Raw genomic sequence first — 18,915 nt, forward strand, 5'->3', positions numbered from 1 at the left:
GACAGGACAACAATAGAGACATTTCCCGGGGCATTGAGCCAATGTCCTTCACAGGGCTGATGAACTGGGGAAGAGTCCATGTGGCATTACATTTAACGTCCTTACATGCTCCATTTTTTTTTTTTTTAAGGATGTGACAACTGGGACACATGAGATGAAAACATATGAGATAAAGATGAGTTCGGATTGGGCTGCCTGAGGCCTCCTACCTGGATGCCTGTGCTAATAGGGCCCTTTGGCTTTTAGCTACTGCTCCCCAAAACATTAGAATAGTAAATACACATTTTCTGACAACACATGAGAATGTTACCTATGTACATAGTAGCTCTGTCACTGTACGTGATACTTACACCTCCAGGAGAACTTTCTGGCCACAAGAGCACCCTGTACACGATGGACAGGAAGCAATAGACATTAGACATTTGTTAACTGATATGGACTGAATTTATATAGACCAGTTAGCTACGGTACTGACTAGACATTTGACTATATTAGATACATAATAGAGGCTATGTACTTTACTGACACAAAATGAGTTAGAAGCAATTATTCTATACTGACTAGAGCTGGGCGGTATGGCCAAAAATGTGTATCATGGTATATTTGTAAATTATGGCAGTTCCACAGTATTTAACGGTATTTACCCCCCAGGTATGTGACCCATGGGCGCTGCTTCTCTCCTCTCCCTCCCCCCCCCCCGATTTATCAGCCCAGCGCTGTGCTGTCCCCCAATCATATGTGACCCGCGAGTGCTGGTTCTCTCCTCCCCCCCCACCCCCCAATAATTATCAGCCGCTGCGCTGTACCGTACTATCCTGTGCCCAGGCTGAAAAAATAAACAAAATAAACTTTAACTCACCTTCCTATGTTCCCCCGTTACTGGCCTCATGGTCCAGCGATGCAAGCCTCATGCTGCTTCCTGGGGATGGGAATGTCACAGAGCCGTCAGCCTATCACCGGCTGCAGCGATGTCCCGCCTCAGCTGGTGATAGGCTGAGTGCACTGAGCGCCGGCCGGCTCCTTACATGACAGTTCGCTCAGCCTATCACCGGCCGAGGCGGGACATTGCTGCGGCCGGTGATAGGCTGACAGCTCTGTGACGTTCTCATCCCCAGGAAGCAGTAAGAGAAGTGGAGGGACCGTGAGGATGGTACCGGGGTAATGTAGGAAGAGGAGTTAAAGTTTATTTTGTTTATTTCTGAAGCCCAGGCACTGTATAGTACAGTACAGCGCACCGACTGATAATTATTTAGAAGCAGCACTCGCAGGTCACATATGATTAGTCCCCCGATGTGGGGGACAGCGCAGCGCTGGGTTGATAATTTATTGGGGGGGGGGGGGGAGAGGAGAAGTGGAACAGCGCCCATGGGTCACATATGATTAGTTCCCTGATAATTCATTAATTCCAGTGGGAGGAGCCCAACCGGTATTGCGGTATAGGAAAAATTCATATCGTTCGGGGAAAAAATTTTGGTATTCGGTATTAACTGGTATACCGCCAAGCACTAATACTGACTAGACATAAGTATACTATAGACTGAAAACTTTTATACACAAAAGGTACTTTAACTCTCTGTACCTTACTGGTATTTCCCCTTGTGTGGACCTTTGGGATCTGTGCAACACCACCTCTGGAGAATCTGGAACTGACGGAACTTCTGAAATTTCAGCAGGTTCTTCCTCAGCAATCACGGGAGCTGGAACTTGTTCAGGAGTTGCTGGAATCAGGACCGCTGGTACTTGAACTGGAGAAGTCGGAGCTATTGCTAGCACTCTGGAAACAGGTATATAAGCTGTAGCCAACGGTGATAGAGCAGGAACTGGCATGTGGACTAATGCTGGCTGGACCAGTCCTGATGAATGCTGGCTGACTGAGAGAAAACATAGGGAGATCCATGGATGGATGGATGGAACCCTTTGCCAGGAACATATTCTCTCACAGGTCTGACATCTGGAGGAGCCGGTGGAGGAAGTACTTGTAGATCTTCCTTTAGGCAGATCTTGATATGATTTCGGTGGACAACTTGTGGCTCATACCCAGGCTTCTGAACTTCGTACACATCGGGATAGGGTATAGCTGTCACCGTGTAGGACTCTATTTCCCAGATGGAGTCCAATTTGTCCATTCTCGGGAACATCTGTAGACAGACTTTGTCACCCACCTGGAGTGGTATGGCTGAGGCGTGGTGGTTGTAATCATCTTGTTGCCTTTGTTGGGCCTCGCCCATCTTCTTACTGACAATCTCTTTGGCCTCTTGAATCTTCCTTTGATGATCAGAAACCCACTCAAGGGATGCTTGAGAAGAATTGTTGATCGGGGCTTGCAACTGGATTGTGCAGTTGCCCATGTCGTCCCATCATCAAGTAGAAGGGGGGTGTATCCGGTTGAGCAGTGCACTGTATTGTTGTAAATTTCCAGCAACTCTGGCAGTAACCAGGGCCATTATTCTTGTCTTGAAACAGAGGCTGCTCACAGCATGTGAATGAAGACTTGGTTGATGCGCTCACAGAGCCCATTCCCCAAAGGGTGATTGGCGGTGGTACGGAGTTTCTTGCAGTCATGGAATTGACATAGTTCTTGAAAGAGTTGGGCCTCAAAGCCATTCCACGGTCAGTTAGGACAGACTCAGGACCTCCAAGGGTTTGCACCCATTTAGAGTAGAACCTCTGGGCCGCTGTCTTGGCTGTAAGATCTTTGACAGGAACAATGACAACCCCATGGTGAGAGCATAGGTATACCTGGACCGGGTAGGAGACAATTTCACGTGGTCTAGCTCGCCCAACTGGTTAGGTCTGTCACTCTGGATGGAGTAGAGGGGTGCTCTTGCGTCCTTGCGCACATTCTTGGTGACGTTACAGACAAAACATTCACTGCACCCTTTCTCAATGTCACTCCGCATTCCAATCCAGTAGAATCTTCACCTGACAGTGGCTTCGGTCTTGTGGACTCCAAAGTCTCCCGTCTGATCTTGATATGCATTGAAGACCATCATCGCACCTCTTCGGGGAACCAGAATCTGATAAAGTCAATCACCAGAGACCGGATCCAAAGAATTTCGGTATAACAGTCATTTGTGCACAAACAGTGGCTTCCTCTGTCTCCAAAGACGTTTCAACTCATAGTCACAATGGGCCTGGCATAGATGGGTTTGTACCTTTTTCGCCAGAAGGTAGTCCAACAGATCCCCCCATAACTTGACTTTCATCTTGGAGAGTCTTCCAGGTGTACAGGTCGTCTTTATCCTTTTCGGACCTGGGTTCACCATCCATGAGGGTGGTCACAACATTCTGGTTCACAAACTGTTGATAAAATGGGGGCATCTCCATTTTTCCCGACACGTCTTCGACAGGTGATTCTTCGCCGGGGGTCATCCGAGACAGTACATCGGAATTGACGTTCTTGCTGCTTCTGTACTTGATGGTGAAACTGTAATTAGCTCATCTTGAAGCCCATCGCTGTTCAGGGGCACCCAACTTGGCAGTGTTCAGGTGGGCCAACGGGGTATTATCCGTGTAGACAGTAAATGGGGTGGCAGCCAAGTAATCTTTGAATTTTTCTGTCACGGCCCACACCAGGGCGAGAAGTTCCAATTTGAATGAACTGTAATTGGCATCATTCTTCTCTGCGCCCCGCAGGTTACGACTGGCGTAGGCAATCACTCTCTCTTGTCCATCTTGAACTTGGGACAGGACAGTTCCCAGACCTTCAAAACTGGCATCAGTATATAGCCTGAACGGCTGACTGTAGTCTGGATATACCAAGATGGGTGGTTCTGTCAGCAGGCATTTAACAGCTTGGAATGCTGACTATTGCTCTTTGGCCCATTAAATAGTTAGTTTTTAATAGTAATTCTCCTTCGCCGTACCCCTTAGGATAGCTGTGAGGGGTTCTGCAATTTGGGTGAAGTGTAGGATGAAACGACGGTAATAACCGGGGAATCCCAGGAAGCTCCTGACATCCTGTACTGTGTGCGGGGTAGGCCAGTTCTTGACAGCATCACCTTTTCAGGATTTGGCTGAACTCCCTCTGCACTGACAACGTGGCCCAGGTAATGGACTTGAGGTTTGAGCAAGTGACACTCTGATGGTTTGATCTTAAACTTATGCTTGATCAGGACTTGAAAGATGTCTGACAGATTACTGACGTGTTCCTGGTAAGACTTGGAATACACAATGACATCGTCCAGGTACAATAAGACACTTTGGAAATTCAGATGGCCCAGGCACCTTTCCATCAGACGCTGGAACATGGCAGGGGCATTACATAGCCAAATGGCATACTTTTAAACTTGAACAACCTCATGGGTGTCACAAAGGTGGTCTTCTCCCGGTCTTCCGTGGCCATGGGCACTTGCTGGTCAAATCCAGGGTGAAGAATAGTGTTGCTCGCGAATATTCGCAATTCGAATATTATTCGCGAATATCGCATATTCGCGAATTTCGCGAATATAGCGCTATATATTCGTAATTACGAATATTCGTTTTTTTTTTTTTTTTTTTTCTTCACAGTACACATCACAGTGATCACCCCTCTCTGCTTCCAGCTTGTGTGGTGTAAAGAAGGCTGTAATACTACTGTGTGAGACTGGCGCGCGAATTTTCACGTATGTTAATTTTGTATGTACTAATATTCACATATGTTAATTTTCGCATACGCAAATGTTCGCATATGCGAAAATAAAACGAGAATATAACGAATATGCGAATATTCGCGAATATATGACGAATATTCGTCCATATATTCGCGAATTCGAATATGGCCTATGCCGCTCAACACTAGTGAAGAAATAAGCAGCAGACCCGAGGGCCGTAAGCAACTCCTCAATCCTTGGCAAAGGATAAGCGTCTTTATGTGTGACATTGTTCAGTTTCCTGTAGTTGACACAGAAGCGGATGGTTCTGTCTTGTTTCTTGACTAGGACAAGTGGCGCCGCCCGGGGACTCTGATTTTCTTGTATCACGTCCGCTTCTTTCATGTCAGTCAGCATCTTCTTGATACATGCCTGACGTTACCGGACGGTGTCTCTCCAAGGGACACGGCAATAGAGTCCGCCCGACAGGACAGCTGTGCCACTACAAGTATGAATGGTGGATTAAAAGCACAGACTCCAGTCTATAATGCCAGAACAACACATCACAAAAAGTACCACAATAAATCTAACCTCCTATCAATAGGGTACACTTGATATACGATGATATGACAACCCTAAATAGATGTGCCTCTGTAACTGTCCTTAATTCAGAAGCTATAGTACTGCTGTCAGGGGCCCAGGTAAAATTAAGCAAAGACTGAGCCCCTGGCTGCAGGCTTTGCCCCTTTCCCCTTAACCAGATTGTTTAGTGGTCTGGATCCCAAAATTTCTGATAGTGGTCCATCATGAGCAATAAAGCTATTTATTACCCTCTCCCCACTCACTCACTCCAATCCACTATAAAATAGCTTATTGGCACAATAAAATATATGTATAAAAAGGGCAGAAAGGGCACAAATGGTTGCACACAAAAAAGAGAAATCCCCAAACATTAACATAAGGAGTTATACACCTTACCAAGTCCTAGCTTATATTGCTGATTTTCTTGAATTAGCTTTTACGCAAATATTAGTGTGTAGATGAAATAATACATTACTTCATAGATTTCTAAAGAACTCATCATGTTGCTTAACTTGGGTCTCATCCATAACTACTGTAGGAGAAATGATGCAATATTTTGGGTAAAAGATAACATTTGTTACTTATTATTTTATCACTTTATTTGTTTCTACTTAACTACACAGAAAAAAAATAATTTACTGGTGCATATTATTTTCTTTTTTTCTGCTTTTACTCTCTGAAAATGTGTTATGGGGACGGCTATCTCGTCTGAGCGGCTTTTAACAACACTTAGATATTTGCTTTACATCAGCCCCATGGATCCATAAGTTAAAAACCCCATCAAATAACCAAGGTATGCAGAATACATCTCTGAATGCCTAAATGCAATTGAACCTTGAAACAAATTGAACCTTGAAGCAGATGGGCAACAGCAGCCGAAGGCCATACCGGGGGCTACTCCTGTCAGCTAAGAACAGGAAACTTAGGCAACAATTTGCTCAGGCTCACAAAAATTGAACATAACATTGCCCCGCCTGATAAGTCTCCAGCTGAGACATTCAGATGATAGGGTCAGAATCTGGTGTAGACACCATGAAAGCATGGATTAATTCTGCCTTGTATCAACTATTCAGGTTAGAGGTGGTGGTGAAATAGTGTTGGGGACATTTTTATTGGCACATTTTGGGCCCCCTTAAATGCAACAGCCTACTTTAGTATTGCTGCTGAAAATATCCATCCCTGTATGACCACAGTTCACCTATCTTCTGATGGCTACTTCCAGCAGGATAATGTACCATGCCACAAAGCTCATACTGTATCATCATACTGTTTTTTTGAACAGGACAAAGAGTTAACTGCACTCCAATGGCCTCCACAGTCAACAGATCTCAATCCAATAGAGAACATTTGGGATGTGGTGGGATGGGAGATTTGCATTATGGATGTGCAGCCGAAAAATCTGCAACAACTGCGTGATGCCATCATGTCAATATGGACAAAAATCTCTGAGGAATGTTTCTAGCACATAGAAAGTATGCCACGAAGAATGAAGGCAAAAGGAGGTCCAACCCAGTACTAGCAAGATGCACCTAACATAGCGGCCATTGAGTGTATATTTCAAATATTAGAACAGATAAAGCAGTTCTTATTCCTTGTAGTTGGATATTGTTTTTCACAAAAATGTAATGTAAAAATAATGTAAACATATTAACCTGTTTTCAAGGACAGGGCCAGGTAAAGATTGGCGGAGGACCCATTCTGCAGTAGTGCTCAGGTGCAGGTATGGCACATCACTGCTGTAGTAATGTGGAGCAGAGACCAGTGAGTACCACCACAGCTTAGTATTTAACTGTTATTTTTTTTATACGATACCAATAAAATATGTTGAATTTTAATAAATTTTATATATATTTTATAGATTTTTTCTATATCTTGCATATGTTTACTCCGCAAGGGCGGACTGACCATCCTGTCAATTTGGACATGGTCCGAGAGCCCGACTGGGGAAAGGGCCTGCTGCTATGATACTGTGCGGCCAATAATAACACTGCTGTGCCTGCTTGCTGCCTGCCACTACATGAAGCTAAATGAGCGGAAAATACTAAAATGAGTGGCGATGCGATCCCTATATACCCACCTACCTGCCCTATATATCTACATACCTGCGCTATCTATCTACTGGCCTGTCCCAAATATCTACCTACCTACCTTTTATATCTAAATGCACTATATATACAGCACCTACCTACCTGCCCTATATACCTACCTACCTGCACTATATATACAGTACCTTCCTACCTGTACCTTATACCTACCTACCTGCCCTATATACATATCTACCTCCCTACTGGGGTGGATTATCTTCCTACCCACTGGGGGATTGGTATGGTAGAATTATTCATCCTTTTTATAGAGGTAATATTGGTCTTTGTATAGTGGTTCTATTTAATAACAGTATGATGGTAATAGCCACTGCAGTAGTAATATATTGTCCTGGTTTGAAGGTATTATTTTATGTTTCTAAACTCTAACCAGTGATAAATTCCTTTATGCTCCCCTGGTGAGCGGCGATGCATTCACTGTATACACCACCATTCTCTTATATTCACAGGCTGAGGAGATGGAAAGTATTCTGCCTTGGTGCTTCCAACCCACACTACACGGCAACATATCATCAGTTGGGAAAGGGCAGGGCACCAAAATGCACCTTAGCCTGTGTAGACAAAAATCCTTGCATCGGCCCTGCAGACAGTGTACAGTACAGGACACAAGCAAGACTTTATTTAGGAACCCCTTCCAGGGGAGAGGAGGGGCCCGGTGTCATGCTGCTGCCTTCGTAATACGCGATGCCAACGTGTGATGTTATGCGCCTCCTGCACAGCGGCATGGGGCAGCTGGATCCTTTTACTATAGCAAACAGCATGAAGAAAGATCTTATTCTGCCAGCAGTGTGTCCTGAGCAGTGCAGCCTGCCAACATCCTCCCTACCCTGTCCCTGCCCCCATGAGCCTAAGGCAGCTGAACTAAACATTAAGGTAAATAAGGATGTGTATATAATATCTCCCAAAGGCTGCACAATCCTTCTCTATTAGCTGGGGTGGGGTTCATAAAAAATATATGCATCAAATGAATTAGAAAGTTAATCTGCAGTGAACTCAGTTAAACTGTATATATGAATTTAATTTATAATTCAGAGTTCCTACCCTATCAGATGGCTACCCTATCAGGATCCTTACATTAATAACCTTTTCCCGGCCCATCACGAATATTTATGTCATGGGGATGGAAAGGGTGTATGAGGCTTTGAGGCAGCATCCTAAGGCGATCCCGCTCAATGCCTAGTGGCCACCATCTGTTTTCCATAGTGAGGACCATCGCTTATAGCCGATGTGTGACAATTGCCGGTCATGGCTATTTTCCCTTTAGATGCCTGCCGGCAAACGATTGCCTACACAAGTCCCCTAGGTGGACTAAATAGGTGTAAAAAAAAAGGTTTCTAAATATAAATGAACCCTTTCCATAGTAAAAAAAAAAAATGTTATCCCCCCACACATACACCCTTTTTTCCATTGCTTGTTTTGTTTGTAAAGATTTTGTTATTAAACAGTATTAAAAATACATTTATACTATGTGAAATGTAAGGGTGGGGCATGAGGAGGGGTTTGTGCTGAAATAAGGAAGGGGTAGAAGTGGGGCCAGGGGTGGTATCTCAAATGGGACCCCCAGTCTACCCCTGTTACTCTGTATTGAAATTGCGTGCAACTGGTTGCAGTTTCTGTGCAGTTTTGCAATATGTACAATGTTGCTTTTAGGAAGGTAGCGGGAGCTAACATGGGCCTCCTTTGGTCAATGTTCACAGTGGTTATGGTTTCTATAGCATTAATGAGCAGATATGATTTTGTCAACAGCTAACTTTATTGCCATCTGTCATTTGCTGGTACTTCCTAGAAGCCAGTCTGGCCTTACTTCAGACATTACAGAAACACTGAATACACTATACGCACTACATATAGTACACAATTCAAAAAAATACTCTATTCACACAGACACAGGCATTACATACATTTTACACAGAATAAACTACATGCTCTATATACACACACAACATATACTACACACACTACATACACTAGACACTGCACGCACTCACAGTACCAGTTTCACCAGCAAAATGGGCAAAAATACAATGAGTTGCTGAGTTTTCTTGTACATTTTCTTTTTTTGTGTGTGGATGTTTTTTTTTTTTTGTGGCGACTCCCTCCTAAGCCCTAGGATAGGTGTCCCATGCTCTCTTCCAATATTTCAATCCTGTTCATGGAGGAATAGTAGTGTAGACAAAATATTACACAATTTAATCAAAAACTTGACATTTTATGTTTCTCAGTTTTACAGAATGCTTTTCTCTTTATTTGGTTATCCATAATTTCTACACCATATCTACCTCCCATATATATCACCTTCATATAATTGGCTTTGTTTTCTTGCTGACCTTCCAACTATGTATTAATATTAGATTTGTGACTAATTTGCATAGAATATGATAAATATTCAGGTTCGAAATTTCCAAAATCAAGTCTTTAATCCAAAAGCTCAGATCAGCTGCATGCCAGATATTGTAACCATGTAGGCAAAGATGAGCAATGCCATGTACCAATAATTGTGTCCTATCTGATGCTAAATATGACAAGTAGAACCATTTCTGATGCATTTATTATTGTGCATAGTTGATGCTTCAAATTAGAACTTGGATAGTTTTGAGTAAAATATCTGCAGGCCGGGGCTTGAATAAGAGGGCATGTATGTGCCCCATGTACTGGGTGACAGGATGGGCACCAACATGCCAATCTGCCTCTACCAGTTTATTTAGATACAAGGATTGGGTATAATGAATTTTAGCCTTTAGAAAAGGAACGCCTAGCTGTGTCTTCAGGCTGTACTCTGTAGTTTTGTGCAAGTTGCAGATAGAGCATCTGATATTCAAAATTCTTCACTGCTACCTTGCCCAGTAACAAGTTTAAAGGGGTGTTCCAGGAAAAAACTTTTATATAAACTGGCTCCAGAAAGTTAAACAGATTTGTAAATTACTGCTATAAAAAAAAAAAAAATGTAATCCTTTCAATAATTATCAGCTGCTGAAGTTGAGTTGTTGTTTTATGTCTGGCAACAGTGCCCTCTGCTGACATCTCTGCTTGTCTCGGGAACTGCACATAGTAGAAGAGGTTTGCTATGGGGATTTGCTTCTACTCTGGACAGTTCCCGAGACACGTGTCATCAGAGAGCACTTAGATAGAAAAGAACAACTCAACCTCAGCAGCTCATAAATACTGAAAGGATTAAGATTTTTTAATAGAAGTCATTTACAAATCTGTTTAACTTTCTGGAGCCAGTTGAAATAGATATATATAAAAAAAGATTTTTTTCATGGATAACTCCTTTAACCCCTTAAGGACGCAGGACGTAAATGTACGTCCTGGTGAGGTGGTACTTAACGCACCAGGACGTACATTTACGTCCTAAGCATAACCGCGGGCATCAGAGCGATGCCCGTGTCATGCGCGGCTGATCCCGGCTGCTGATCGCAGCCAGGGACCCGCCGGCAATGGCCGACGCCCGCGATCTCGCGGGCGTCCGCCATTAACCCCTCAGGTGCCGGGATCAATACAGATCCCGGCATCTGCCGCAGTTCGCCATTTAAATGAACGATCGGATCGCCCGCAGCGCTGCTGCGGGGATCCGATCATTCATAACGCCGCACGGAGGTCCCCTCTCCTTCCTCCGTGCGGCTCCCGGCGTCTCCTGCTCTGGTCTGTGATCGAGCAGACCAGAGCAGGAGATGACCGATAATACTGATCTGTTCTATGTCCTATACATAGAACAGATCAGTATTAGCAATCATGGTATTGCTATGAATAGTCCCCTATGGGGACTATTCAAGTGTAAAAAAAAATGTAAAAAAATGTAAAAGTAAAAGTAAAAAAAAAGTGAAAAATCCCCTCCCCCAATAAAAAAGTTAAACGTCAGTTTTTTCCTATTTTACCCCCAAAAAGCGTAAAAAACATTTTTTATAGACATATTTGGTATCGCCGCGTGCGTAAATGTCCGAACTATTAAAATAAAATGTTAATAATCCCGTACGGTGAACGGCGTGAACGAAAAAAAATTAAAAAAAGTCCAAAATTCCTACTTTTTTAATACATTTTATTAAAAAAAATTATAAAAAATGTATTAAAAGTTTTTTATATGCAAATGTTGTATCAAAAAAAAGTACAGATCATGGCGCAAAAAATGAGCCCCCATACCGCCACTTATACGGAAAAATAAAAAAGTTAGAGGTCATCAAAATAAAGGGATTATAAACGTACTAATTTGGTTAAAAAGTTTGTGATTTTTTTTAAGCGCAACAATAATATAAAAGTATGTAATAATGGGTATCATTTTAATCATATTGACCCTCAGAATAAAGAACACATGTCATTTTTACCATAAATTGTACGGCGTGAAAACAAAACCTTCCAAAATTAGCTAAATTGTGTTTTTCGTTTTAATTTCCCCACAAAAATAGTGTTTTTTGGTTGCGCCATACATTTTATGATATAATGAGTGATGTCATTACAAAGGACAACTGGTCGCGCAAAAAACAAGCCCTCATACTAGTCTGTGGATGAAAATATAAAAGAGTTATGATTTTTAGAAGGCGAGGAGGAAAAAATGAAAACGTAAAAATGTAATTGTCTGAGTCCTTAAGGCCAAAATGGGCTGAGTCCTTAAGGGGTTAAATCATGGTGGTGCCACTTATATTATATCTTCAAAGTGTGCATTGGAAACTATTTGCAAAAAATAGTCACTAATGTACAAGATTTGATAGGGTGTAAGGACTGGTGTCATGAATTCCTGTTAGTCCTTGGTATCCAATTTTGTGCCTTTGCATAAATCTGGGCCTGTTTTTAACACATACTGATATGTCATTTGCGCCAACAAGGTAATCTCTGTTGTTGTATTGAATTGCACCAGTCTTGGCCCATAGCTGTCTGCATCTGGGTACATCCATCCAGCCGTCAAACTAAAGACAGTCTGCCAGCTTTGGCCAGTTTTACATGTTGCCTGCAGTAATATGACTCCCAGCTGCATCTGGCTATAGAGCTCACATTATGATTAATATACACTGACAGGAAAACCTTATTTTGGAAATAAAAATGTCTATGTTCCACATTTATATGGCAGTGAAGATGTTACTTGCCTTCTGTATTTAGAACAGCATGCACTGTTACATGATACATGTGTACAGAGCAGTGTTCTCCAACCTGCCAGACGTTGCAAAACTACAACTCCCAGCATGCCCGGACAGCCAACGGCTGTCCGGGCATGCTGGGAATTGTAGTTTTGCAACATCTGGCGGTCCGCAGGTTGGAGAACACTGGTATAGAGTGTGAATTAGTGTTGAATAAGTATTATTTTACCAGTTATGCTGCTAGCGATAGATATAAAAAAAATATATATACACAAAAAGAAACAGTGTTTTGATGCAAACAGATACAACATGACTAGTACTTTATATACTCTTATAGTTCCGTTCCTCTGTGCCGCATATACATATAGGGGGATATTTATCAAAACTTGTGCAGAGGAAGACCGGTGTAGTTGCCCATAGCAACCAGATTTCTTCTTTCATTTTTCACAGGCCTCTTTAAAAGTGAAAGAAGCCACCTGATTGGTTTCCATGGGCAACTGCACCACTTTCCCTCTACACAGGTTTTGATACATTACCCTCATAGTGATGGTATTAGCATTTGTCCAGCTTGACAGGAACTTGTTTACAGGTTGTGTTCTCATACTACTCATTCCTCTCACCAAATTCTTCTAACCCCAATCCCTGATCTAACAATAGCCCTCTCATATAAACTGCAAATACAGCACTCACTTCTCACGCTTTATTGAGCTCTTTCTATCAAGCTTCACACTCTACAACTCCACACAGGCTCCCAGTTATTTCCTTGATTCAGTCCTTTGCCCACTTTAAGTGCATACCTTAATATACTAAGAACAATGTAAAGACAGCTTACCTTCCAAAATGTCCCACATGGTCAAACAGAGCCTCCATGTCCTGGCAGCAGCAGCAGCAGCTCTGGGGTGGTGTACGGCTTGAGATCTGACCCTGGATTCTTGTGCTTATTCAGCTGGGCATGATTCTTGAGCCAAGTTGTTTTGTAACGTGTGTGTTGCAGCCGGTTGTGGTGATGTCAGTTTGTTCTGCATAAGGCGCATCCTCATAAGAGATATACCTTTATCAATGTGTCCTCCAAGAGAGCTGTGAAGTGACTATAGAGTGTTCCTGCAGTGTGTACTTGGCTCAGATGAGGAGGCGCAGCATGTAGACATGTGTGTTTGTTATGAGAGGTTTTGTAGAGACAGCAGCTCCTCCTTCACTTCCTTACTTCATGGATAATTCTTGTGGGACATGTTAAAGAGCAAGTCCACCCAGTCAAAATGCTTTTAAATCTTATACACGTCTAACTAAATATTGACTTTCGCAGTGGGGGTGAACAGCGGTAGATTAGAAAAAGATAACTTCTCTAGTGTCTTTTCTTCAAAAGGAAAGTTCCTGCATTGAACCAACATTCCTGTTTTCTCCTAAATCCCCCCCCCCCCCCCCCTAAGGCTGTGTTCACATGCTGCGTTAACATGCTGCGTTCACATGCTGCAATTTCCGTGCGTAATGAGTCACATTGATATAAATGGGATTCTGCTGCACTGTGCACACAGATGGTTCTGCCACAGAAATCCTGATTCCGGTATCCACAGACCACATGTCCACATTCTGCATTGCTGTCTATGAAACGGCGCATTTAAAGGGGTCCTAGTACCCGCATGATTTACCAGAACATTCCATCATCTGAACATACAGAGAGAGATTCCTCCAACTTTAGCAGAGTTCATAAAGGGGCTGGAGATCAGTATAAAATGCAACTTTTCTTTATTCCCACAATGCAACACGTTTCGCAGAAGTTCTGCTTCATCAGGCATAAGGATTAGGACAAGATGTGAGGATTTTATAGGGAAAATACTTAAAGGGGTACTCCGGTGAAAACCTTTTTTCTTTTTAAATCAACTAGTGGCAGAAAGTTAAACATATTTGTAAATTACTTCTATTAAAAAATCTTAATCCTTCCTGTACTTATTAGCTGCTGAATACTACAGAGGAAATTCTACAGAGAATATAAAACATTACATGCCCAGATCGAATTTACATATTTCTGCAAAAAATGTTATTTTCACAAAAAAAACTTTTTATAAAATATATAAAAAAATTATATAAACATAATTAAAATTATTATATCACTAAAAGAAAAGAAAAAAAAAGGCATGTATCAGCGAGCATTTTTTAAGGTTTCATCATCTGAACAGAGCCTTTAAAGGGGTACTCCGCCCCTAGACATCTTATCCCCTATCCAAAGGATGGGGGATAAGATGTCAGATCGCCGGGGTCCCACTGCTGGGGACCCCGGGGATCGCTGCTGCAGATCGCTCTGCACGTAATGACGGGCAATACAGGGGCCGGAGCATCGTTACGTCACGGCTCCGCCTCTCGTGACGTCACGGCCCGCCCCGTCAATACCAGTCTATGGGAGGGGGCGTGGCGGTCGTCACGCCCCCTGCCATAGACTTGCATTAAGGGGACGGGCCGAGATGTCATGAGGGGCGGAGCCATGACGTCACGCTGCTCCGGCCCCTGTATCGCCCGTCATTACGCACAGAGCGAACTCGCTCTGTGCAGTAATGATGGCGGGGTGCCGCAGCGGCGATCCCCGGGGTCCCCAGCAGCGGGACCGCGGCGATCTGACATCTTATCCCCTATCCTTTGGATAGGGGATAAGATGCCAGGGGCGGAGTACCCCTTTAACCCCTTAAGGACGCAGGACGTAAATGTACGTCCTGGTGCTGTGGTACTTAACGCATCAGGACGTACATTTACGTCCTGTGCATAACCGCGGGCATCGGAGCGATGCCCACGTCATGCGCGGCTGATCCCGGCTGCTGGTCGCAGCCAGGGACCCGCCGGCAATGGCCGACGCCCGCGATCTCGCGGGCGTCCGCCATTAACCCCTCAGGTGCCGGGATCAATACAGATCCCGGCATCTGCGGCAGTGCGCGATTTCAATGAATGATCGGATCGCCCGCAGCGCTGCTGCGGGGATCCGATCATTCAAAACGCCGCACGGAGGTCCCCTCACCTTCCTCCTTCCAGCTCCCGGCATCTCCTGCTCTGGTCTGAGATCGAGCAGACCAGAGCAGAAGATCGCCGATAACACTGATCTGTTCTATGTCCTATATCATGGTATTGCTATGAATAGTCCCCTAAAAAAATGTAAAAAAATTTAAAAGTAAAAGTAAAAAAAGTGAAAAATCCCCTCCCCCAATAAAAAAGTAAAACGTCAGTTTTTTCCTATTTTACCCCCAAAAAGCGTAAAAAATAAATTTTATAGACATATTTGGTATTGCCGCGTGCGTAAATGTCCGAACTATTAAAATAAAATGTTAATGATCCCGTACGGTGAACGGCGTGAACGAAAAAAAAAAGTCCAAAATTGCTACTTTTTTAATACATTTTATTAAAAAAAATTATAAAATATGTATTAAAAGTTTATATGCAAATGTGGTATAAAAAAAAAGTACAGATCATGGCGCAAAAAATTAGCCCTCATACCGCCGCTTATACGGAAAAATAAAAGAGTTAGAGGTCATCAAAATAAAGGGATTATAAACGTACTAATTTGGTTAAAAAGTTTGTGATTTTTTTTAAGTACAACAATAATAGAAAAGTATGTAATAATGGGTATCATTTTAATCGTATTGACCCTAAGAATAAAGAACACACATCATTTTTACCATAAATTGTACGTGAAAACAAAACCTTCCAAAATTAGCAAAATTGCGTTTTTCTTTTTAATTTCCACACAAAAATAGTGTTTTTTGGTTGCGCCATACATTTTATGATATAATGAGTTATGCCATTACAAAGGACAACTGGTCGCGCAAAAAACAAGCCCTCATACTAGTCTGTGGATGAAAATATAAAAGAGTTATGATTTTTAGAAGGCGAGGAGGAAAAAACGAAAATGTAAAAATTTAATTGTCTGAGTCCTTAAGGCCAAAATGGGCTGAGTCCTTAAGGCCACTTCATTGTGGAGACAATAGATATTTCTTATAGATATGTCCAATGTAGTGATAAGCGGCATTTCCCATATTAAAATTCACGATATTTCGCAAATATATAGATGAATATTCGTCCTATAATCGCGAATTTCGCGTATTCGTTATATTCGCATATGTGAATATTTGCTTATTCGCGTAATCGAGGAAGAAAACAGTGAGGGGGTGGGCAACTTTACTATTGCTTGCTAGGGATGTTGTTGATAACCTCTGACAAGTGTATTTGAATAATTTTAATTGGCCCACAAGTGAAAAGAAGGAATATGCAAATATTCACATATGCAAATATGTGCATATGCGAATATTCATTTATGCGAATATTCACATATGCACATATGCGGGAAAGAAGCAAATATTCACAATTTCAAATATATAGCGAATATATTTACAATATTCCCGAATTCCCGAATTTGCGATATTCACGATAAAAATTCGAAATGCGAATATTCGCACCCAACACTAGTCCAATGTACATTAGCCCTTCTTTGAGGTGGTTACCTCTTCATTTTTTTCGCTGCAGTTTTAGTTGCTTTACAAAATTGCTTCAGAAAGTTTCTTTCTTGTTTCTATTTGCATATTAACACACATATTGAATCTATATATATTTATATTTGCCACTTAAAAGTTTTACTTATTCATTTTTTGTGGTTTTGTGTAAATACCAAACTATCAATTTGCATAGACAGGTATAGGGATGTTGTCCTTTTACAATTAATCTTGTCTGTCCTCTTTGATGGGAATATATCACAAGTGCACTGGAGTAAAATGAGACAACTTTATTAGGACGCACAAGCCTATTAGTAAATTTGATGCATATTTCTTAACTGAGCCAGACTGAAATGTATGCCAGGTATGAGCAGAAGTAGTAAACAAAGGAATACAAGCAACATCCCCTGTGTCCACTTTGTACTCTGCAGACATCCACTCTTCAGTTGCACCAGCGTCTACAGAGTCCACACTAAACCCCAGTCTCCCAGTTATATACTCCACCCCTTATAGCCATGGGATACATATAAGTATCATTCACCAGCTGGATAACTTCAGTAACAGCTTTTAATGAATCATCAATAATAAATACAGATCACCAGAAATTGCCTATCCGTGACCAATGGTTCATTAACTGCTTAAGGACGCAGCCCATTTTGACCTTAAGCTGAAATAGAATAAAAAAAGAGAGGTGCGCTCCTAGTGGAAATTTTGCGATGGTAAGATAACGTGTGCAAGGTTAATTGCACCTTACCGTGTGTTGTTCTTTTTGTGCATGTAAGTTCACTCATAGTCCGTAGGTTAAACAGGGTGGCTGCCTCGGCGTCCTTCACCGTAACCTCCGGGTATAGAGACACGTGGAAAAGTAAAAAGCTGGACATTTTCGAATGGCGCCTACCCCAATAAGTAGTATATGACAAAGTTTGCTGAACAATTGGCGTTTATTTGGGTAATGTGCAACACAGTAGTTTCGAACCCGGGCCGAGTTCTTCCTCAGGCAGTAGATATTACAGATGCGGAGCGCGCCAACTTAAATATGCATGGTCATTCAAATGCTGCCTGGTCACCGGGTCACAAGTAAAAAGTTATAAAATTTATTAAAATAAAACACAAATTACAAGTTATATATAACATAAAATTGCAATAGTTCTAATTTCTTTAAAACCATAAAAAGAATTTAAAAAAATCTTCGGGGCCCCTTTGATGTTTCATTCTGCAGCGCTGGAGGTCTCCGTAAGGGAACCCTCGCTACAGTAATGTAAGAATGTGCAAAGTATTAATTCTAATTTCTTTAGAGCAGTAAGTGGTATTATTGATGGTTTATATATAAGGAGGGACTAAAAGAAATCCACTTCGGGGTACCTATGGTATTTTCTTCTGCAGCGCTGGAGACCATCGCAGGGAAGTCCCTGTTGCAGTAGTGTGAGGATGCGCATCATATTAGTTATTGTTTCTTTAATGCAATAAAGGGTATTACTTATGGTTTCTTTGAACTGATAGAGGGAATTCATTGGGGACACTTCTATTCTTTAGTCCAGCATATTCCGCAGCGCTGGAGCACTTCACAGCCGAGCCCATGCTGTACTGAACTTACGAATGCGCATCTGTTGCGAGTGCGCATCTGTATGAAGGATTGTATGGGATAGCAGACGTACAGAGCATCACCTTCCTGTAAGTATATAGTTAGTTAGATATATATATTCTCTTTGGCAAGGCCATATGTTAATCTGGAGGTTTAATTAGACTGTATAATACATAGTATTTTTTGGCATTGCTGCATATTGATGCCGAAGTTCTGCAGCGCTAGTTCTGTTAGCTCCAGCGGGCGCATTCTGCAGTGCTGGAGACCTCACTAGAGGAGACCACTTTGTACCAGGGAAGGCACAGCACTGGGGATGTCACTGGAGGAGCCCATGTTGTAACAAAAGTAAGCAGTTACAAAATTCGGGTTGTTGAAGCAACTTGAAAGGGAGATGTTTTTGTCTGGTAGAGGAAATTGTGTTAATTTGGCATCATTGTATCTTTCTGTGAAAAATTTGATTTGTTAATTTGTAGCAAAACATTATGAGAAAGTTTGTTTTATTCTCACATTGATATTAGGTTTCAATTGCTGGTAGAGTTTTTTCAG

At 42.2% G+C, this 18,915-nt stretch overlaps 1 protein-coding gene across 2 annotated transcripts in view; it reads right to left on the minus strand.

Moving 5' to 3' along the window:
- Positions 1–18,915, minus strand: part of SLC22A16 (solute carrier family 22 member 16) — a 162,708-nt gene that overhangs the window by 63,711 nt on the left and 80,082 nt on the right. Inside the window, exon 1 of one of the 2 annotated variants that reach the window (XM_056566323.1) lies at positions 13,154–13,536. The exons of the other annotated variant lie outside the window; for it this stretch is intronic. Within the exon in view, the coding sequence (XP_056422298.1) occupies positions 13,154–13,191 (38 nt within the window). The 5' untranslated portion in view covers positions 13,192–13,536. Of the gene's footprint in view, positions 1–13,153; positions 13,537–18,915 lie in introns of those variants that run through there. 2 annotated transcript variants of the gene reach the window in all.

The sequence above is a fragment of the Hyla sarda genome, chromosome 3 (assembly GCF_029499605.1).
Source record: "Hyla sarda isolate aHylSar1 chromosome 3, aHylSar1.hap1, whole genome shotgun sequence".
NCBI lineage: Eukaryota > Metazoa > Chordata > Amphibia > Anura > Hylidae > Hyla > Hyla sarda.